At 41.1% G+C, this 24,192-nt stretch overlaps 1 protein-coding gene across 2 annotated transcripts; it reads left to right on the plus strand.

Moving 5' to 3' along the window:
• Positions 1–978: 978 nt before the first annotated feature.
• KCNA3 (potassium voltage-gated channel subfamily A member 3) lies at positions 979–22,965 on the plus strand. Of its 2 annotated transcripts, XM_008264050.4 has the most exons (4): positions 979–4,436; positions 6,058–6,098; positions 7,455–7,576; positions 17,262–22,965. In XM_008264050.4, the coding sequence occupies exon 1, from the start codon at positions 1,117–1,119 to the stop codon at positions 2,848–2,850; it is 1,734 nt and encodes a 577-aa protein (XP_008262272.3). In that variant the 5' UTR covers positions 979–1,116; the 3' UTR covers positions 2,851–4,436; positions 6,058–6,098; positions 7,455–7,576; positions 17,262–22,965.
• Positions 22,966–24,192: the final 1,227 nt, after the last annotated feature.

Raw genomic sequence — 24,192 nt, forward strand, 5'->3', positions numbered from 1 at the left:
TGGTTCACTCCCCAAATGTGGGCAACAGCCAGGGCAGGAAGTGGGTGGCAGGAACCCAAGCACCTGAGCCATCACCCGCTGGATGCCAGGATGCCCATCAGCAGGAAGCTGGGACTGGAGGCGATTGGACTTGAACCAGGCACTCCTATGAGGAATGCAGGCGGCTCAGCGCAACAACGTCGACCCCAGGAGGTTGAACTTTCTAACTAGCATTGGCCACGTTTCCCACTTTTCCTCCTTTTTTCTCATGGACAGGAAACAGGGTCCTGTAAAGACCAGGCTGCCCTTGCTAATCCCAGCCAGAAACGGTCCTCCGTGAAGTGCTCGCTACAGAATCCAGGTCCCTGAACGCCTGTAATGACCCATTGCTTTCAGAGTCCGGTTGCGGAAGCCATCAGCACCCATTCCTCCACTCGGCTTAGCCAGGCCCGAGCTACATTATTGAGAACATCTCCGGCCCAGGGCTGGGCGGTCCACCACTCCCAAGTGAGCCCAGGACACTGGCCCCGGCCTCCCCGCCTGCCTAGGGAGCCCGCCCGGCCCTGCCATTCCCCCCCTCGACAAGGCTCGGGGACGTGCACCAGGCGCCCCCTCCTCATCCTCCCTCCCCGCCCGCCTCCGCGTTCGGAGGTCCAGAAGCCCCGCAACGTGAGACCAGACCTGGGGGGAGGGGGCCGCTGACGAGAAGCGGGCTGAACTCAGGGGGCCGGATTCCCAGAGGGTCAGCTCGGCTGGCCAGAGAGGTTCAAGGGCCAGGGCGCTCCGAGGTGCAAAATGAGGGCGTTCGTGTGCTACGGACCGGGGTGGAGGGCAGGGGCCAGCTGCAGGCTCGGCGCTCGCCCGGGGAGCGGGGCGCGCGCCCGCGCGGTGGGCGGGAATCCTGAGGGGACGCGGAGGGCGGGCGCGCGCCCCGCGGGGGCGAGGGCGGCGGGGAGCGAGGAGGAGGCGTGGGGAGGCGTCTGTGTTGCCGGAGCCGCACCAGCCGCGCCAGAGCCAGACTGAGCCTCGCGGCGGCTGCAGCAACAGGCGGCGGGCTCGGCTCCGGACGGAGGCGGCCGAGGGGCGGGGAGCGCGAGGAGGAGCGGCTCGGCCCCACCGCCGCCTCTTCGCCGCCGCATGGACGAGCACCTCAGCCTCCTGCGCTCGCCGCCGCAGACCTCCGCCCGCCACCGCGCCCACCCTCCCCAGGACCCCGCGAGCCGCGGCGGCGGCGGCAGCGGTAGCGGCGCCCACACCCTGGTGAACCCCGGCTACGCCGAGCCCGCCGCAGACCCCGAGCTGCCTCCCGACATGACGGTGGTGCCCGGGGACCACCTGCTGGAGCCCGAGGCGGCCGACGGCGGAGGGGGCCCGCCTCAGGGCGGCGGCGGCGGCGGTGGCTGTGACCGCTACGAGCCGCTGCCGGCCGCCGGGGAGCAGGAGTGCTGCGGGGAGCGCGTGGTCATCAACATCTCGGGGCTGCGCTTCGAGACGCAGCTCAAGACCCTCTGCCAGTTCCCAGAGACGCTTCTGGGCGACCCCAAGCGGCGCATGCGGTACTTCGACCCGCTCCGCAACGAGTACTTCTTCGACCGCAACCGGCCCAGCTTCGACGCCATCCTCTACTACTATCAGTCCGGGGGCCGCATCCGCCGGCCGGTCAACGTGCCCATCGACATCTTCTCCGAGGAGATCCGCTTCTACCAGCTGGGCGAGGAGGCCATGGAGAAGTTCCGCGAGGACGAGGGCTTCCTGCGGGAGGAGGAGCGGCCGCTGCCCCGCCGCGACTTCCAGCGCCAGGTGTGGCTGCTCTTCGAGTACCCTGAGAGCTCCGGGCCGGCCCGGGGCATCGCCATCGTGTCCGTGCTCGTCATCCTCATCTCCATCGTCATCTTCTGCCTGGAGACGCTGCCCGAGTTTCGCGATGAGAAGGACTACCCGGCCGCGCCGTCGCAGGATGTGGTGGAGGCGGCCGGCAACGGCACGTCGGGGGCCCCCGCCGGAGCCTCCAGCTTCTCCGACCCCTTCTTCGTGGTGGAGACCCTGTGCATCATCTGGTTCTCCTTCGAGCTGCTCGTGCGCTTCTTCGCTTGTCCCAGCAAAGCCACCTTCTCGCGAAACATCATGAACCTGATCGACATCGTGGCCATCATTCCCTACTTCATCACCCTGGGCACCGAGCTGGCCGAGCGACAGGGCAACGGACAGCAGGCCATGTCCCTGGCCATCCTGAGGGTCATCCGCCTGGTGAGGGTCTTCCGCATCTTCAAGCTGTCCCGTCACTCCAAGGGGCTGCAGATCCTGGGGCAGACGCTGAAGGCTTCCATGCGGGAGCTGGGGCTGCTCATCTTCTTCCTCTTCATTGGGGTCATCCTCTTCTCCAGCGCCGTCTACTTTGCCGAGGCGGACGACCCCACTTCGGGCTTTAGCAGTATCCCGGATGCCTTCTGGTGGGCAGTGGTGACCATGACAACAGTCGGCTACGGCGATATGCACCCTGTGACCATAGGGGGCAAGATTGTGGGCTCTCTGTGTGCCATCGCCGGGGTTTTGACCATTGCATTGCCCGTTCCTGTGATTGTTTCCAACTTCAATTACTTCTACCACCGGGAGACCGAAGGGGAAGAGCAAGCCCAGTACATGCACGTGGGAAGTTGCCAGCACCTCTCCTCTTCAGCCGAGGAGCTCCGAAAAGCAAGGAGTAACTCGACTCTGAGTAAGTCGGAGTACATGGTGATCGAAGAGGGGGGTATGAACCATAGTGCTTTCCCCCAGACCCCTTTCAAAACGGGCAACTCCACTGCCACTTGCACCACGAACAATAACCCCAACTCCTGTGTCAACATCAAAAAGATATTCACCGATGTTTAATAATTGACACGAGTGCTCAGTACTGTGTGGAACGTGCCCCCTTGGTCTGTGTATGCCCTTGTTTTATACATTTCCAGACCATCCATCAAGGACAGGACGTGAAGAAGTGGGAAGCACATTCCATTCTCCCTCTCCCTATTGCTTCATACTGAAACAGGTGCCTGTTTTGCAAGTGGGCTGCATTCTCTCGGCTCTTTTTTTCCTCTCCCTCTCTCTTAATTTTCTGAACAACAAACTTAACATTGCACTTGATTTCTAGGACACGCCCTATTTTAAAAAAAAGTACATCCTGGGAGGAAATGAAACTACAGAACAGTTAGAACTGTTTAACCTCAAAATTGAAAGGTAATTATTTCTTTACTAAGTAAAGCCGGTAAATGCTTACAGGATGCTTCAGTTTGATGGACTCTTAGACATTACCTATTAACTATGTAGTTCAGTTGCCTACTCTTTGGATATGTGGATGGAAAATAGAACTAAAACAGTGACTTGAAACCCCACCAGAAGTTTAGTTGGTTTTGGACTGGAATTTCTGTTTGAGTTCCTCCTCCCAGAACTTTAAGGGTTCTTACAACTTTGAACAAAGGGAAATGCCCAGAATGTTCTGATCTGACTAATATGTTTAACTCTTTGGGACTTACAAAGCATTTCGAAAGTATTAAACTAACAGATTCTTCTGAAGTTCTGTGCATATGCCCCAGCCAACATCTATCAAAGTCTAGAAACAGATGTTTTCAGTGCTGCTGAGAGAAACAAAGAATTTCCTAATGCATTTGAGAGATAAGCTTCTGCAGTATCACCAGAAGATTAAAGTGGCAGACACCCCTTCCAGCGGAAGTTACTAATTCGGACCTGACTGATGCAGTTCCCATAGCAACCTATGTTTCCTGGGAAACCCGAAAAAGGTTGTCATGGTATCTCTTGCTCTCTAGCCCCACCCCCTAGCCCCTGCCGTTTCCACAGTAACCTTTCCAGATGGTTCCTACTCACATGATTTCATAAGGAAAAACAGTGTTTGAATAAACCGCACAAATAAAGTTAAGTCTGAGAGTCTAAGGAGGGGACTGAATCGTGGAATGCATTTTTATCACTGTGAAAATCATTGATGTCACCCCATAATGACTGAATCAAAAAGGAAAATGTCACCATTGGAACACTGGATATAAACCACAATAAGACATTGTTTGAATTAAATGCCAATTATTGGACAATAATGTTAAAATATGCTTCTCTACAGTTGTCTTTCTCCAAGAAGTTTCAAGCCAACAAATGAAATTAAGCAAATATTAAAGTGTTCTGTACATAAGCAAATAAGAGATTCAATCAGTGTACCTGAAACCTTACAAGAGACCTTCAGACTTCCTCTTTAATAAAAAAGAAAAAACTCCAGATTCCATAACAGGACTGTCAACCATCACAGCACTTGGAAAGCTAAATAAACTTCAAATACATGAAGGATGCACATTTTTAACTGAGGGAATTACAGACTTCAATAAAAAGGAGGGATGGGAAGTAACCAGTTCTTAGGGGACCACCTGCGAGTTTCAGCCATATGCCAAGGGTTGCCGGAAGACACACAGAATCAGGTGAGCATTAACGAGAGCAATCCTCTTTTGTACAGGAAACCAGGGAAATGCCATTCATGTCCAGATTGATATTTTTAAAACTGACAGTTTTATATAAATTACCTGTTGCCAGGTGCCTTTTTAAAGAACATTCACATCACCTTTCCCATTTGATTTCCATGTTGCTGTCCTTTCTTTCCATGGTTTATTGTAAAAGGATGAAAAAAAGTCATCACTTTCCAAAATAATCATCACCCAAGCTGAACTGAAAATTATTCCATTCCATCCTAGCCCTCTTGGCTTCTAAACAATCTGTTTCTCCTTTAAAAAGGACAAAAGGCAAAACCTACTGAAGTTAAATTATTGATCTAATTTTTAATTTATGTAATTATTTAGTGTATACGGTAGTACTGTTTGAAACAAAAGTGGCTAAAACTGAAATAATGATAACTGCATTTAACATAATCATTTTGTTTAATTTACATTATATAAATTTTACATTTTGTACAATTTTTATTTTGATAGCATTTTACTGTTTTGTCCTAGAGTGACAGTAAGCCTATGTTTAAAGCTTACAATATATTTTCAAGTAGTCAGAGCCTATGTACTTAATTATTTGTACTTAATTATTGGAATGGAAAATGATGATTGAGACTATAAAAGGGAAGAGAAGGGAAAAAGAAAAAAAATGGACGCAAGAAATCTGTGTACACCTGGTCACAGGGTTATTATTCTTACCTATTTGTATATAAACAGGACTCCTTTTTCTAGCTTCCTTTGCTGGATAAAATAAAAATTTAAGATACCTTTAGCATTGATTTACTTTCAACCAAACGTTTGATATTCTTGTGATCCATTATTGTAATATGTTAGGCACACTGTAGCAATTACATAAAATAACATTTGTGTCTATTCTTAAAGGTGAACAAAGTACATTGACGGTTTTATTCACATTTATTCAGAAAATGTGAAAACCTTAATTCTATAGGTAAATTATAGCTATGATGTAAGTTTTATGGTTAGTAAGTAACAATAATGCAAGGAAACCCTTTTTTTTTTTTCAATCCAGAAAAACAGCATGGTTTTCGAGTCATAACTTTGAGGTAGTATAATTGCTTCTGGTAGCCATATTGGAAGCTCCTGAAAGGTTATGAGTTCTATGTCTTGATTTTTTTGATGCTTGAAGTTTTGGATACCAGTGCCTAGCACAGAATGTAATACCTTTTATATTTTTTGAAGGAATCACTGTTATCTTATATTAATGTTATTTTCAGGCACTTAATGAAGTGGTTAAAAGTGCAAGCTCTGCAGTTGTTTTGCTAGGGTTTGAATCCTGGTTCTGCTCTGTGACCTTGAGCAAGTTACTTAACCTCTCTGTGCCTCTGTTTCCTTATCTGTAAATAGAGGATAATCAATATCACTGCATAGGTTTGTTGTGAATATTAAATGTTAATACAAGTAGAACACTTAGAAAAAGTAATTGCATGACATGCATTAGAGATTTTGCTAAGAGATTACGGTATCTTGTGATCATTACTCACAAGCATTGTATAATTACTATAAAGCTTTGTGAATATGAAATACATAAATAATCAGTCTTACTATTTTTCTTTCCATAATAACAATGATAATTGCCATTTAGGAAGGGTCAACCATGTCCTGGACACTTGTCAACTTTGCAAGGTAAGTGCTATTAACTTCATTTTAGGGTAAAAATAGGTGGCTAAGGTTAAGGGATTTCCCTAAGACTTCACAGCTGTAAACCCAGCAACAGATTAAAACCAGGTCACTCTGGCTGCAAAACCTATGGTCTTTTACTGAGTGATTTGAAAGGCAGAATAAAATAAATTTATGCTTTTCAGTTTCATTTCAGCCCTTGTGACTAATTAATGAGTTTGTGTAAAGAACATATCTCCAGAAACCCATTTCATTCAGCATATTGAAAATCAACCCCTTTTTCATAATCAGATATTTTTGAACCAGAATGTCATTTAAAGTGGATAAAGAGATTGACTTTTCTAATAATAAAAGATTATTTGCTTCTATGATTGATTTAACTGCATCTAACCTCAGAAAGTATAATCAGTCATAGTAATATCTGCTAAAACAATGGATATTGTTCATTTTTAAGGTTAATTTCCTGTTTTTATGTGTTTCAGTCAACAATAAAAAATAGTATTTTAGACCTTTTTTTCATCTTCTTGTGCTTTGGTCAGATTGCTAGCGAACCATGCCAGAAAGTGGTGTAAACATTTTGACTCTCTCTGATTAAGAAGGGAGATCCCTTAGGACAGAAGGATTGAAAGCAGAATGAGATTGTCTGTTCCTTGAAATTTATGGCATTATTGCCCTACCCCAAAACTACATGGATCTTTAAAAGCATCTGTGCTCTTAAAAGAAAATAGAATTTTGTCCTATATATCCACTGCCTCTTCTCTAAGGTCTTAAGTCATTTGTGAAATGAAAATGGATGGTGATGTGGGCTTCGAGCAAGATGCAGTGCCTGTCAGCTTTGCCAAACTGCGGGTTTCACTGCTGGGCTCAGATGCAGTGTCTTGGGTGTTGAAAAGATAAACATAAAACTGTTTGTAGCAAGATATTCATGTGATGAGGTGTGACTGGATTAGTGCACCTGCATTAATGTGCTGGCAAAAATGCATATTCCCTGCAGTTGATGAATCCAGAGAAAAACATAGAAACTAACATTGTTATTTATTATTGTTTTAAGCTGATACTGTGCCAAACTTAAATATACACCAACTGTGGTGACATAACTACACATAAGAGGAACCTTATCTGCTGTCTGTAAACTTTGTAATAAAATTTCAAAATTGAAATTTTAAATGCACAATATGAAGAATTGAAAGTTAAGGTTTGTTATATTGTTTACCTCTTTGTCATATACCGTACTCAAGTAATTGCCTTACTGATAGTATATGTATAAAATACATATGATTTATACCGATAATCTACTCCTCTGAAGACCATAGCTATAATCTATTGACTTCCATACATTTAAAATTTCAACATTTTCCACAGCAGTTCCAAGTCTTTCCCACCTCCCAGCTGTGAATAGAAGTGATTGCCCCTCCCCCTAAGCAATGCCAAGAAGCACACGTGACCCCCAGTCTGAAGACTTATGGAAACACTGTGAGATAAAGGTGAGGAATGTAAGATGGGAAGTGGGATATTTAGGGATTACATTTGAGGATGACATTCTTTTGTTCTTTCTGTTTTGTATTTGGCCTTTTAAACTAAGGAGGATAGAATGACTGAATTTATACTACTAATTTTCTGTATTTTGGTGTGACAGTTTCATATTTATTAATAAAATCACTTGGTGTTTTGATATACATTCAAGAAATGATCGATAAAACTTTGAGAGATGGTAAATCAGAAAGGGAGGAAGGAGGAAGGGGAGGCCATGCATAGCCCAAATTTACTATTGTGACTCAGCTGCTAACCGGCTGCCCAGAAATGGCCACTGCTGTATAGCATATGATTATAGTATTCTTTGTATGTACTCTTGAAAATATTATTTAATGATTCAGGCTGGTTAGAAAGCTTCCAGATGTTTGCCTTTATTATTAGTGATGCTAATTTTCTCTTCCAAATTATAAAGAAAAATATAATCTACAAAGAAATATTTTCATGGTTTTACTTTTTGCTTTTCTTTTTTGTACTGATTGTGTTTTTCCCTACATTTCAAAATTTGCACCATTACCCATTTGCACCATTAAAGAAGATGTTTGGAAAGGAGCTCCATCCATCATTGGAGCCATTTTATTATTGTTGTAACCTAGATAGTACAGATAGGCATTTGGCCTTGAGAAATGAAGCCTTGGATTCTAGCTGTTAGCAATACAGCACTTAAATAAACAAAAATTATGTTTCATGCTATCTAAGGCATATTATGAATACATCTGTTCATACAAGAACTCTGACTGCAGATACAGGGCCTAGACCTTCTCATGTGGTGGGGAGTGAGGAGAAGCTTTCTAAGCTCACCCCACCCCTTCCATCGTAACACAGAGCCTCTTGAGAGCTGCTGTTGAGGCCCCCAACTTTTCAGAATGAAAGGTAGCATTGTACCTGTATGTTACATGCCAGTCAGCATTGTGAATTCATTTGTTTTCCATAAGGTTTATTTTAAACTTCTATTCTTTATGGAAAATCATTCTCAATTCTAAACATTTTCCTTAAATTAACACATGATTTCATTTGGAAAAGAAGTTGGGGAGGGTAGTTTATTTCATACACACACACACACAGAGAGAGACCCATACACATATTTCCTATGTTCACAAGTTACACCCTATCCTGCAATATATTTTCTATATTTTCTTTGTAAATCTAAATGGTATGATTCTTTTTTTCTGAAAATTAGTGAATTTCCAAAGTATTGGTTTTTATTCATTTGTGCCGCATAAACATTTCCTAATCATTTCTTTTCTGGCTTTGCTTAAAAGGCAAATTTAATGCCTAGTGTTCTTAATATATTAACTAGTGAAATTAGTAGATGCATAGAATTAGTAAATGCATTCAGCCTATCACTAAATTTTTTTCATGTAGACTCCTAAGTATCTCTACAACAGTCCACTTTCTTTTTTTTAAACAATATCCTCTCATTCTTATTTTTTAAAAAAAGATTTATTTTATTTATTTGAAAGAGTTACAGAGAGATGTAGAGACAGAGAAAGAGATCTTCCATCTGCTGGCTCACTCCCCAGATGGCAGCAATGACTGGAGCTGAGCCAGTCAGAAGCCAGGAGGCCAGGAGCTTCTTCCAGGTCTCCCATGTGGATACAGGGGCCCAAGAATTTGGGCCATCCTCCGCTGCTTTCCCAGGCCATTAACAGGGAGCTGGACAGGAAGTGGAGCAGCCAGAACTCGAACTGGTACCCATATATGGGATGCCAGCACTTCAGGCTGGGGCTTTAACCCGCTGTGCCACAGTGCTGGCCCCAAACATTCCATTTTCCTGTATCAGTGCCACCACCACTCTGATCCATGCTACTATTATCTCTATCTTGGAAAAGTGTGAAGGCCCCTTAACTCACCTCCTCCTATTTCTTGTGCCCCATCTGACCCATTCTCTATCTGGTAGCCAGAATGATTTTTTTTTGAGACTGAAGTATGATTGCATCATCCTCTCCTGCTTCAAATTCTTTCAGTCTTCTCCCTTTTGAGGATAGAGACCAGAGGGACTAGCGTAGCCTTTGTGGCCTCACATGCTGTGGCCATGTGCTCACATAGCCAGCCTTACCTCCTTCCCTGCCTGTGCTTCTCCTCTCCTTCTGTTGTTCTGTCGCTGCCCTGAGCTTCCAGTTACAGGATAAGCCCCCTTTCTACCTTAAGCTGTGAAGATCTTTTCAAATGTTCCCACTACCAGCCCTCTCTCTCCTTCCTCACCCCTTTAACTTCTACCTTCTTGTGTTTTTACTTCAATACTTCCTCCAAGACATCTCTCATGACCCTGATTTTATAAGTTTCCCTATTGCAGTGATGTAGTTCATCAAACTTAGGTGACTTTGATTATAAGAACCACAATTATTTCATGTACTACTAAAAAATAAAAAAGGAAAACTCTAAATTATAAAGAAAATGTAACAGTGATTTTGAGATGCATCTCAGTTTCATAGATGCTCAATTTTAAAAATCAGTATCTATCTCTGTGTAACTCTTTCAAATAAACAGATCTTTAAAATAAATTTTCAAATAAATAAATATTTAAAAAATCAGTATCTTAGAATGAATTCAACAAATATATGATCTTGACATTTTACATCTATTTGTCTTAATGATTTATATTATGAGAATATGGAATTATCTCTCTTTGTTTACCACTGAATCCCTTCCTATTCTCTTTTCTTAAGCTTTTATTTATTTACTTGACAGGTAGCATTACAGAGAGAGAGAGAGAGAGAGAGAGAGGTTTTCTATCTGCTGGGTCACTCCCCAGTTGGCCACAATGGCTGGAACTGGGCCAATCTGAAGCCAGAAGCCAGATGCTTCCTCTGGGTCTCCCATGAGCGTGCGGGGGTCCAAGCACTTAGGCCATCTTCCAGGCCATTAGCAGGGGAGCTGGATTGGAAAAGGAGCAGCTAGGGGCCGGAGCCGCGGCTCACTAGGCTAATCCTCCGCCTTGCGGCACTGGCACACCGGGTTCTAGTCCTGGTCGGGGCGCCGGATTCTGTCCTGGTTGCCCCTCTTCCAGGCCAGCTCTCTGCTGTGGCCTGGGAGTGCAGTGGAGGATGGCCCAAGTGCTTGGGCCCTGCACCCCATGGGAGACCAGGAGAAGTACTGGCTCTTGCCATCGGATCAGTGCGGTGCGCCGGCTGCAAGTGCGCCGGCCACAGTGGCCATTGGAGGGTGAACCAACCGCAAAGGAAGACCTTTCTCTCTGTCTCTCTCTCTCACTGTCCACTCTGCCAGTCAAAAAAAAAAAAGAAAAGAAAAGAAAAGAAAAAAGAAAAGGGGCAGCTAGGACGTGAACCAGTGTCCATATGGGATGCCAGCAACTCAGGCCACAGCGCTGCCCCTCCTGTTCTCTTTTGAATCCACTCCAATCAGGCTTTCACCCACCACTCTACCAAAAGGGTGCTTGTCAAGGTCTTTGCCCAGGACTCCCCAGCATTCCTTCCATCAGAAGCATTTGGCATGGAGTAATATTCTCTCTTCCTGGAAAGACCTTCTTCATTTGACTTCTGGGGTACCACATTCTGGATTTTTTTACTACCTCTCTGACTTCCCTTGCTCAATCTCTGTTATTGGTTCTTTCTCATCTTCCCTTGCTCTTAATGTTGCAGAGCCACATGGGAAGTCATGAGACTTCTGTTCTTTCTGCATTCAGTTCTAGTCTCATAGCTTTAGACCACCTATGTGTAAATGTGTATCTCCGACTTAGACCTTTCCCCTGAACTCGATTTGAATTCCCTTCTGTCTACTTGACCTCCACTTGGACATCTCTATTGGACATCTCAAATTTAATACGGCTGGCTGGCGCCATGTCTCACTTGGCTAATCTTCTGCCTGCAGCGCCGGCATCCCGGGTTCTAGTCCCAGTTGGGGCGCCAGGTACTAGTCCCGGTTGCTCCTCTTCCAGTCCAGTTCTCTGCTGTGGCCCAGGAGGGCAGTGGAGGATGGCCCAAGTGCTTGGGTCCCTGTACCCGCGTGGGATACTAGCAGGAAGCACCCGGCTCCTGGCTTCGGATCGGCACAGCGCCGGCCATAGCAGCCATTAGGGGAGTGAACCAATGGAAGGAAGATCTCTCTCTGTCTCTCTCACTGTCTGCAACTCTACCTGTCAAATAAAAAAAATTAATACGGCTAAAACCGTCCTTCCCTCCTCCCCTGAACCTCACTCCATCAAGCCTTTGACTCCTGCTGGCAACTTCAGTTTCCTGGTTGCTCAAGCTAAAATCCTTAGAGTTGTCCTTGATTCTTCTCTTTCACTCATACTTCTTATTTAGTACACAAACAAATCATGTTGGCTCTACTGTTAAAAGATTTCAAGAACCATACCACTCATCACCACCTCTGGTGCTACCAGCTGAACCAAACCATCATTATCATCTGAATTTTTATAGTACCCTCCTGACTGATCCCCAGCTTCCATCCTGTCTCCTACTTGAGTCTGTTCTCAACATGGAAGCCAGGGTAATCTTTTGAAAACACATGTCAGGTCATGTTACTCCTTTGTGTTCAGTTCCCTTTGACTCCTCATTTCACACAGAGTACAAACTAAAGGCTTTATAATGGCCTACAAGTCCCTCCCTAATTTAGCTTCCTAGTGGCCTCATTTCCAAACTTCTCCCATTTGATCCTATGCAACCACACTGGCCTCTTTCCTCTTCTTCAGATATAGCAAGTATGCTCCACCTCAGGGCTTTTGATACTTATTGTACTCTCTGCTGGGAATGTTCTTTTTTTAAAAAAAAAAATTATTTATTTTAAAGCCAGAGTTTCAGAGAGAGGAAGGGAGACCGAGAAAGTTCTTTCATCTGCTGGTTCATTCTCCAAATGGCCTCAGTGGCCAGGACTGGGCCAGGCTGAAGGCAGCAGCCAGATCTCTCATGTGGGTAGAGGAGCCCGATCACTCAGGCCATCCTCTGCTGCTTTCTCAGATGTGATAGCAGAGAGCTGAATCGGAAGCAGAGCAGCTGGAACTTGAACCAGTGTCCATATGGGATGCCAGTGTCAGAGGCAACAGCTTTACCCACTACACAGCACCAGCCCCACTGGGAATGTTCTGGAATCTGATATCTTTGTGGCCTATTCCATCACTTGCTTCAGATATTACCTGCTTCATTGAACCCTTTTCTGGTCACTATTTAAAAGTGCAGCCCCATAACAGTCCCTATATCTTTTCTCTGCTTATTAGGTATTTATTTATTTTTATTGTCTGTTTTCTCTACCTTTCCATGAAAACAAGGATTTTTGTCTGTTCCTTATATTATGTCCCTTAATACCTGAAATAATCTTTGGGATACAGTTGATGTTCAATAAGAATTTATTGGGAGCCGGCGCCGCGGCTCACTAGGCTAATCCTCCACCTTGCGGCGCCAGCACACCGGGTTCTAGTCCCGGTCGGGGTACCGGATTCTGTCCCGGTTGCCCCTCTTACAGGCCAGCTCTCTGCTGTGGCCAGGGAGTGCAGTGGAGGATGGCCCAAGTCCTTGGGCCCTGCACCCCGTGGGAGACCAGGAGAAGCACCTGTCTCCTGCCATCGGATCAGCGTGGTGCGCCAGCCGCAGTGTGCCAGCCACGGCGGCCATTGGAGGGTGAACCAATGGCAAAAGGAAGACCTTTCTCTCTGTCTCTCTCTCTCACTATCCACTCTGCCTGTCAAAAAAAAAAAATGAATTTATTGGAGGGGAAGAGGAGAAGGAAGAAAGAACATTCTAGTTTGAGTTGTGTTTAGCCTATAAACCAAATATTCATGATGTCCATCTATGCTTCATTTGAATCACTACTGTTCACCATGCTCTTATGGGTAAAATTCCTTGTAATAAATTCTCTGGTGAATGCTTCCATCTGGTGAAACATACTCCAGAAAGTTTTCCACAAAAATACTAGTCAGTGACAGAGATGGAATTCCTTAATGTAATTAACTGAAATATAGCATTATATAAGATCTCACCAAGGGTACCTGAAACTTGGAATACCTCACAGAGACCATGTTTCCTACATAATAGTTCCTAGAATCTTGTTTGTAAATGATACTCAAGTTACACATGTTGACTCATTGACTCAACTGGCACAGCAAAGTCAAAACAAATGAATGATATCCCCAAGGGTCTTATCTGGTATGCAGCCCAAGAGACTTCCCTATAAGGTCAATCCTGTTTAGTCAATGGTAAATACTAAAACTCCATGGGATCTTCACTGGAAACTGTTGAAAGTAAATGAATCTGATATTAAAGGTTTCTCCAGTGAATCCCACTGCAGAATTCCATCACTGTAGATATGGCCTTAGTGTATAAAGTCATTTCCTCTTCAAAATAACCTAATTTTAATGCAATTATCAATGTAAACAGTAGGATCACAAAGGTCAGCTGTTTTTAAAGTAGCTATTCACTCATGAAAGGAAATGGAACATTTAACACATAAAAAAGTCAAAGCAGATTCTTAGAGTGACAGTACTGGCAAAATTTAGATCACTTCTAAACAATAAGATGGAAGATGAGAGGGAATCAATAGCATATGTGGATATTGAGAGATTACTGGCAGCTTTCTGAAAGCAATATATGATGGAATTACTGAAACTAAAACATTAATAGGAGTATACAGATATTTTGATAACTTTACTATTCTAGGTCATATTGTAACTGATGTACTCTTCTCTGCAGCAGGAAATAACGATTCTCCTCATATGAATAGAGAGGAAGTTTCTCCACACCTCTTCTAAAATTTCTCCTTTCTTTGGATTTCCCAGGCAAACCAGACAAAAGAATGATCTAATTGTTGTCTCTGCATGCCAGAGTGGCACAATTTCCTTATCAAATGTGTCCACAAATTAAAGTGAATGATTAAAGCAAATGACTCTTCCCTGAAAAGCACACTCAAATTTCAGACCATAATCTTTGGGTATTTACCACTGGTTTGAGGGTACCTGATAAAACCAGAAGTATGCATGAGAGACAGGTTTCTCTGTGTATTATAATCAATAATATTCACATATTGAAACCTGAAGCTAGGCTTAGCATTCTTTATTTTTGTCCTTATAAGTATCATTTATATTATACAGTTAGTAAATTTCTAGAGTCCAGAAATACAAATTTATTTTACCAATTTATTCCTTCAACGCATATTTAACAACTGCCTCCTGTGTTTCAGATACTAAGAAAAGTAGTAGAGATTTATTTATCCACTCAACATGTAAAGTGTTTACTTTTTTCCAGTAACCATTCTGAGTTCTAGATGTAGCAGTGAACAAGATTGTCATAGTGCCTTGTGACCAGCATTTCTCAATAATCCTGTTAGAGTCAGGAGAGGTGAACACCAAACTCTTTTTTTTTGTTGTTATTTTTTTGTATTTGATAGAGACAGATAAAGAAAGCTCCCATCCACTGGCTCATTTCCCAGGTACCCACAACACCAGGGGCTGGGCCAGCTTAAGACTTGCGAGCCTGGAACTCTATCCAGATCTCATACGTGGGTGGCAGGAGCACAACTACTTGAGCCATCACCAGTGCCTTCCAGAGTGCACATTGGCTGGAAGCTGGACTTTGGGGCAAACCAGAACTTGAACCCAGGCTGTATGATATGGGACACAGGCATCCCATGAGGTATCTTAGCCTCTAGGCCAACCCTTTAATCTTGACCACTTGGTTCTCCACAATTCTTGGGCCAGTTATTGTCTAAATTGTCTTCATTCTGGGTATTTTAAAGTGATACATAACTGCAGAGTCCAAATTGTAAAGGATCAATAAATTTTAGTTATTTGTAATGAAAAGATAAACTACAGGCGTGATATGCTACAGCACCTAGAACATGGTTTCCACAGTACTCATTTGAGACACTTTTTTTCTTCTCAATTACACTTATCTGAGCATACAGTTTCTATTCAATTCAAAAGAGTTCTCAGTTTAGATGCAGGATGTACAACGAGAAAAGAAGCAAATCCTTGGAAATACATTGAAAAAATACATACTTTTTATAAAAATCAATGGGCACTCAGACCTGTCAGATGGTTCTAATGATGAAAATAAATATTCCCATTGAAAAAGCAAACCATCACATGATTTGGACTAAATTTGGAGATTGTTAATGAAACAATGAAATTAGAAAGCTCATTTCAGAGCACCCTGAAACTTTTTTTTTTTTTTGACGGGCAGAGTTTAGACAGTGAGAGAGAGAGAGAGAGAGAGAGAGAAAGGTCTTCCTTCTGTTGGTTCACCCCCCAAATGGCCGCTGCAGCCGGTGCACTGCACTGATCTGAAGCCAGGAGCCAGGCGCTTCCTCCTGGTCTCCCATGCAGGTGCAGGGCCCAAGCACCTGGGCCATCCTCCACTGCCCTCCCTGGCCACAGCAGAAAGCTGGACTGGAAGAGGAGCAACCGGGACAGAATCTGGCACCCCAATGGACTAGAACCCGGCTGCCGGCGCCGCAAGGCAGAGGATTAGCCAAGTGAGCCGAGGCACTGGCCCTGAAACTTTTTCTAACATATATAAGTTAAAATCAATCAATATGGGGGCCAGTGCTGTGGAATAGCAGGTAAAGCCACTGCCTGCAGTGCCAGCATCCCATATGGGTGCTGGTTTATGTCCGGCTGGTCCACTTCTGATCCGGCTCTCTGCTATGGCCTGGGAAAGCAGTGGAAGATGGCGCAAGTCCCTGGGCCCCTGCACCTGTGTGGGAGACCCGGAAGAAGCTCCTGCCTCCTGACTTCGGATCAGCCCAGCTCCAGCCATTGCAGCCATTTGGGGAGTGAACCAGCAGATGAAAGACACCCCCCCTCTCTTTCTGCCTCTGTAACTCCACCTTTCAAATAAATAAATCAATCTTAAAAAAAAAAAAAGACTGCCACTCTTTAAAAAAACTCAATCAATATGTAGTTAATACATTTAGAAGAATTACTTGAGCTTTTCAGGGTAACAGTAAAAGTTTCTTAAAAACATAATGAATGGAAAAATCTTCTATTGACAGTCTATTTTTCCATTAAAATATTTTATTAACAGTAATACATACTTGTAGGTACAGTGTGACATTTTCTTTTTTTTCTTCAACCTCTTAGAAGAATTTTTTTATTTTTTATTTTTTATTTATTTATTTTTTTGACAGGCAGAGTGGACAGTGAGAGAGAGAGAGACAGAGAGAAAGGTCTTCCTTTGCCGTTGGTTCACCCCCCAGTGGCCACCGCAGCACCGCGCTGATCCGATGGCCGGAGCCAGGTACTTATCCTGGTCTCCCATGGGGTGCAGGGCCCAAGGACTTGGGCCATCCTCCACTGCACTCCCTGGCCACAGCAGAGAGCTGGCCTGGAAGAGGGGCAACCAGGACAGAATCTGGCGCCCCGACCGGGACTAGAACCTGGTGTGCCGGCGCCGCAAGGCGGAGGATTAGCCTAGTGAGACACGGCGCTGGCGGTAGAAGGATTTTTAAAATTTATTTTAAGATTTAACAATTTTTAACATTTTATTATATTTACTTCATCTGTAGATACATACATATATATTTTTTCTTGAAAACAGTGATATTAATATCACGCAATGCAGGATTCATGCCAATGATCATAAAATGAGGAAATAAAAGTATATTGCCATAGAAGTGGTATCATTCAATGAAGCTGAATAGTTTTTGAATGACTAAATATACAGTAAACGATTGTGTTTACTCTGACAGATCCCTGAGGAGCCCCACATCAAGAACTGTAGAGCTTTACCAACCAGTAGGATGCTCAGTTTTCCACTGCCTGGATCAAGAACGCAGCAGCAGTTGTACCACTGATGCGTGGTGATCTGTCTGCCAGGTCATATTTTTATTTCAGTTGACATTAAATAATATGTCTCTCACAAATGCTTTATATAAAGGACACAGCTCTGAAACTGGAGGATTCTCTTCAAACTGTGTGCAGCATAAGAGATAAGAATCAAAGATAAAGAAGAATGTTAAGAATATTAAGATATCGTTTCAACCTTTCAACATTTTGACAAAATTTTATCATCCAAAAACTGTTATCAGTGCTGCAGATCAAGAAATCCTAAATGTTTCTGATAAGCCAAGTATTGCTGTTTTGTTTTTTTCAATTAACTACTGGACTGTTTAATCACGAGATATATTCTATGTTTGGGGTTGTGTGCAACTTTGTGCAGGTGTGTTTTGTACCAAAGGCTCTCATGCAGCAGTTAGCCCATTTACACATAAATAAGAGAAGTCTACACTGTGCCCAGATGAATGGTATTGAAGACAGACTTGCCTAAAAGAAATGTGCCTTGCTTGGTTAAACATTCTTTTATTTTTTAACTCAAAACAATAGATTTGCAAATTAGTCTTATAGGTAGGTTTCAGCTGAGCTCACATTACAAAAATACATGAGTATGTTTAAGTTGTTTATCTTAACTAAAATTTTAATGTCAAGTTATATTTTTCAGAATTTTATATTTAATCATTCAATTTCATTTTCCTGGGATGTTTGGTGTGGCAAGACAAAGCACATTCTTATATATATATATATATAATATTTCATCTAATGTTTATGATGTTTCCTTTACAATTATTTACATAAATTTTCCTCGACTCGTTTTCTATTTTTATATTCTTTGAGAAGTGGAACTCTTTTTCAGTTAAAGTTTACTTGGAAAGGAGATTTAGGAGGTGATGAGGATGCTGTGCCACTTGGAGGATGTTCCACTGCGGTGCCATTATTAATGTGCTTACTGTGACACTTCAGCAGAACGGTAGCTGCTTGTATATTTTTTTCATGCGCCTTATGGAAAGTCAGACTGTGAACACTTAGCATATAGAAAACTTTTCTCATTTCTGTGTTTTATTTTCAAAATGTACCTGAACAAATGCTTAAATAACCAATATCCTATTATTTAAATGCAGAGCAATGCTAAGTTATAATAACAGCACTTGCAGAATTTCAGTCACTATGAAAATATGTCAGTAGCAAAACCAAAATTATGAACTTTTTGATGCTCTATAGAAGAAAATACTGGTGATGCATCTCATTGGTAATATATGAGTCAGTAACTAAAACAGTTTTATACCTACTAGCAGCAAAACAGATGGATAGGACAATCTGGGTAACTTTCTTTGAGGCAATGTCTACAATGAGTTTTTCATAGTCTACTAATAATTTCCTGGTATTCAGAGCTTTGAGTCTGGATCACTATTGGCAAAAGTGAAATAAAGGGATGACAGCTTTCTCAGATTTGAGCTCTATGAACCTCCAACCCAGATGTGTGTGATTCAAGTGAAAATAGAGCCACCAACTTGTTTTTGTTCTGTGTTAGCCCATGTAGTAGAGCCACTGGCCCAGGGGGTAGCTGGTCCAGTGTAAACCAACTGAATCCTCATCACTGATGATCAAGCCTGGCCAGCAGTGAAGTAATCCGCACCAGCCACTGGGCTGATTGAAATGGACTGATCAGTGTGTACAAGAGGTCTCAGACATTCGGATGTTTTTGTAAAGATCAGTAGGTATTACAAAGATAGACACGAAAACTGCCTCCATAAAGCACCAATGACACAGCGTTACGCATTCTAGTGTATGTTGTATATCATGCCTACTTTATTATTACCAGATACAGTTTCAAATAAAGACAAAACCTGGACTTTTATGAAAAAAGCATGGAATGGTATCAGATGGTTAATCTATCATACCAAATATAGTTCACAGGTTGGATGGTGAAAACGGTACTGTTCTAGTTAACAGGAGATCATGGTTCTTACCCACTTCCTACCTGTGGGACCTTGATATGTCAGTTACCATTGCTAGTGTTCATTTTCTTGAATTGCAAAATGGGCACAATAATTCAATAATTCCCTAAGCCTTTCTCAATCCCCAGATCCTCATTATACACATTACTTGAAAAATTCTTTGAAGAATATTTAAGTACTCAGATTTTCTCATGCATTTCTAAAGGAAAGAATAAAATGAAATAAAATTTTAAGCCTTGAAAGTGCCATAGTGTCATAAATATATCATTCTTCAAATTGATCATGAAAAGAGGAAATAGGATTCTTTTTACTCTAAGAATTTTCATTGATCTATAATAGGATCATGAAAAAGTAGAAAATCATTCTGCAGAATGGAAACAGATGAATAAAATAGCCAGAAAAGAGGAGAGGGTATTTGTTAAATTAGATGTTAAGGTGATTTGAAAATAGTGTGTGAAGTGCTAAAATGGTACCAGAACTTTGTTGCACACTGACCTGGGAGTTGGGGAAGGTGGTAAAAGGCTGAAACAATGGAGTGTCTCTCGGGTTCTTGGTTCATTTCCATAAGAAGCAGTCTGGTGGAGCTCAGGCAAGTGCCTGTGCTGCAGCTCTGGCTCTGCCAATAACTCTACGTGCCCCAGGAAGGTCCCTTTTGTTTCTCTGAGTCTCAACTTCTTTTATCTGAAAATACTTTTAAAATTTAGTCATCTGTATGTTTCTTTTCATCTTTGAAAATTCCTTAACATTTCAGATTATTAAAATATGAGAAGGCTTCAAAAAGTTCATGGAGAAAACGGAATTAAAAAATAATGTGGATTTCCCATTAGCTTTTTAAAGCCCTGTTGGATATGTGCACATGTTGTTCCTTTTTGGTCTTTAAGATGCCACATATTTCTACTCAAGTGAATGAGCAGATTGCAAATCCAAATGTTCATATTTCTCATGTAACTAATTGACCTCAGCAAGACATTAAAATGTTAAACTTTGCTTTTCATTTTCACCATGGCTTAATTAGTATGATTTGTCGTTTCATATTTATATGCTGAGTAAGTTACATAAATAGAATGTTCACATCAATCTCCTCTTTAAATTTTTGTTGTTTAATAAACTTAGAAAATTAGAATCAAATATATTATGCTTACCAATGAACTGGAGCTGATTGTAAGATACTTTTGTCCAAAAAAAAATAATAATACCCTTTTGGTCCCAGAAGCAATGAACATGATTTAAAATAATAATCACAAAATTTTATGAAATTTTTGAATACAAAGGAGGCCTATTAGAGCCATATTCTAATTAATTTTACTCAGGAGTGAGAAATAAAATTCAGGGATAACCCAAACACTTCTGTTTGGCATTAGTGGACAGTTAGGAAAAGAAGGATTGTAACTTTTGCACACAGAGATCAAGAAGTAACTGTACCCCTTGGAAAAATGAGTATATTCTTGTTGCTGGTTTTATGGTAGAAAGAAATTAGGCTAGAAGAATACTAAAACTTGGACACTAGTAAACTGTTAAGATGATCACAGGCCATTTGAATAATACAGACATATTCTGCCATACTAAGATTCTTTGTCCAGAGGTTTAGTCTTGTATCCCTTCCATTCAGAAAAGGGGGCAGTTTTTCAAGGCCTCTATCATAGTAGGAAATGTATATTTTGGCAAGTGGAGCAATTAAAACATTTAATCTGATAATTTGGTTTTGTGAATCTGAATTTTCATTTTAGGTATAAGTGAGTCTCACGTATTCATGTCAGTGATCATTGTGAGAAGTGATTTCATCTTTTTTTAAAGTTGATGAAATTTGCTAAATGGTGATTCTGGTGTATTGTGTTAATACTGTATCTTACAATAGTTTGTGAACTGACCATACTAAATGAACTGTAGTGGTATTTCTTCTGGTAAATTGTTTCTATGGTGTAATCTGTTAATATTTGGGGAAGGGGTGGGGGGAGGTTAAATTTACTTAAAACTGTCAAAGTGTTTTCCTTACATGCCATGAAATTATATGACTATAAACCAAATAAGAATATCCTCTTTCCTTTATTTTCAATTTTAAGGACACTGTATAGACCATTTTTTAAACTTTCCCATAAAATGGTACCATGTATGTTAAAAAGCTCCTTTGTGTGTATATATATAAATACAAGGGAAAGCAGTGTATGTAATATTTCTATATCATATACTAAATGTTGTAAGAATCCATTTTTAAAATCTTACAGAAATGGCAATTATGCAGATATCAGAATGACAAATACATCACCTCAATTTTTCATAGGAAGTCTAAATTTATTTATAACATTTGCATCTTTGCAAATGTCATTCACTTTATTTAACTCTAAAGCATCCGCTGAAGTACTAATGTCATCTGAAGTTTAGAGATGAAACAGCCAAGGTTTAGAAAAATCAAATGATTTTTCCAAGATCGTTTGGCCAAGTATCTCTAAATCTCATGTTCTTTACCTCTTCACCCTCTGTTATTTTGTTTTTGTCCTGTCACTGCCATTAGACTTAAACCTTTGACTAAATTGTAATTTTAAAAGATACATGAGGAAATTTCAAGTTTTAGCAAAAAGGCACTGTTGGCTCTTGGCAGACCTTTTTAGATACACACCAATCATAATCTTTCCACAAAATGAGAGCCATACATTTTCCATCTAAAACACATGAAGTCCACACACCCTGACCACAGATACTAAATATGGTTGATGTCAAAATGCTGGACTGAAAAATGACCTCCTTCACTGATCTTTCTCATTTCTTTTCTTTAAAATTCATCATGATGACTGGTTTCTGAATGGTTGAAAGAAGCAATAATCAACCCAAGAAACTGCAACCAATCTGATTCAGAGAATCCGAAAAAAACAGACTCACCATAGTAACCGTTTTTCAGCCTATTGTTTTTCATCATACATATTCTATGATTAGGGGAGGACAGGGTAGGGAGTGGGGAGAAAAAATGCCTTTATTTTTAGAACACTCATTATTTTCTGTAACTATTCAGAAAGAATTGGTTATCAAATGTTAGATAACAGTTTTGTTAACACTTAGCTGTAGTTTAAATATTTGTAAAGTTTTCCACATATTTAAAAATCCACTTAAGAATTTTCCAGATAAAATTAAAATCTGATGACTGCTCAGTTGGAATATGGTGAACATTCATGTGTTAATCATGACATGATACAGTTTTGTTCTTTCTCAAACAACAGTTAGACACTGTTACTGCTTTCCCTTGGAAGTCAACAGTCTGTGATACATTCTGTACTTTTACTGATTAGCAATGCAATGTTACTGTGAATATTTAAATGGAGCATATGCTTATTATATTGGAATTTAAATTTTTATAACCTTAAGTTTAGTTCCTCTTATCAAACTGATAAGTCAAGTAAGTATTATTTTGTATGGAATAAAATAATCATTCATAAATAATAATAACAAATAATGAAATTCTGAATAAGAAACATAGATTTTATATTTTTTCTATATTCATCATATTTTAACATTGAATTTTGTTAATTTGTCATATATTAATGTAAAGTTAGAATAAGCTACTATATACACCATGTTCTCTGATGTTCTTGTCATCATACTTTTGGGCCTTCTGTTAAGTACCTGTCAGTAAATACTTGTGACTTTTGATTACGTGATCCATTTTATAAAATTTGTCCATGGATTTAAAGTGTTTTCATTGCAAGTGTTATATATAGAAGTCAATAAAAGACCCACAAAAAATACTGTTATTTATATTAATAATTGGTGCCATATGACTCCCTCTCCCTCCTTCTCTTCCCTTATTTTTACTTGTTTGCTTGTTTATGTATTTTTTGCTTTATCTTTTTTTTAAAGATTTATTTTATTTATTTGAAAGAGTTACAGAGAGAGAGAGAGATAAAGACAGAGAGAGAGGTCTTCCATCTGCTGGTTCACTCCCCAAGTGACCGCAATAGCTAGAGCAAAAGAAGAAATACAAAGCATGGCCATTGCCAGTAGCTCCAGCATCTCTAAGATTGTTGTGTGTCCTCTCACACGACATAAAGACTGCTGCACATTACACCTAGCAGACTTCCCGGGTGCTAGCATTCCCTGGCTTTTTTCCTTTGCCCATCTTACACTGTTTGAGGTCCAATAAAATCTTAAGAAAGAAAATTTTTATTTGCAATAAGACTGTACTTCTATACTTTGTGCCAATTATATGAGTAAATTGTAATAAAGCAAATATACATTTTTCATTCAAAAATATGTATCTAGTACCCATTGTGTGCATTATCCTGTGCAAAGTACTATAAAGGAGTCTGAAGATCAATACAAAGATAACCCTGCTCGCAGAGAGCTTATGTTCATATTCTCTGTATGTCCAATATTTTTTGCACCACATTATAATTTCTAGTTATCACCCATTTCATATCCTTTATTCTTATTTTTATGCTTAGCAATGTTGATGCTAAATCTTTCATTGTCCTAATGGCACCTAGTTACTACAATGTGTTTATGCTTTTGGAATGTCAACAAATGCTGCATTAACCAAAACAAAGGCGCTTTCTTGTTTCCATCTGGAATTTTACTTAGTCTAAAACAACCCCCCACCACAGTGCAGAGTTAGATCCCCTTACACATGTGGCAATTACCTGTGTATGAGAGAGATGAAGTGACATTTTTCTAAGCCTCCAATTAAGAAATAATTTTTAAGCTTTCTCATTGCACAGTTTTGGTGGTGGATTTAATGAGCCATAATTTGTAAGAATTTTATTTTAAAGGACCAAATCTTTTAAGTCTTTTACAAACATTTACAGAATAAATTGAGAAGTGGGGTTTCTTCCTAGGAGTTACAGGTGCTCTCCTGGAACCACCCTTGCCTCACATTTTTGTTGGACTTGAACAGGAACAACAT

Source organism: Oryctolagus cuniculus, chromosome 7 (assembly GCF_964237555.1).
Source record: "Oryctolagus cuniculus chromosome 7, mOryCun1.1, whole genome shotgun sequence".
Lineage (NCBI taxonomy): Eukaryota > Metazoa > Chordata > Mammalia > Lagomorpha > Leporidae > Oryctolagus > Oryctolagus cuniculus.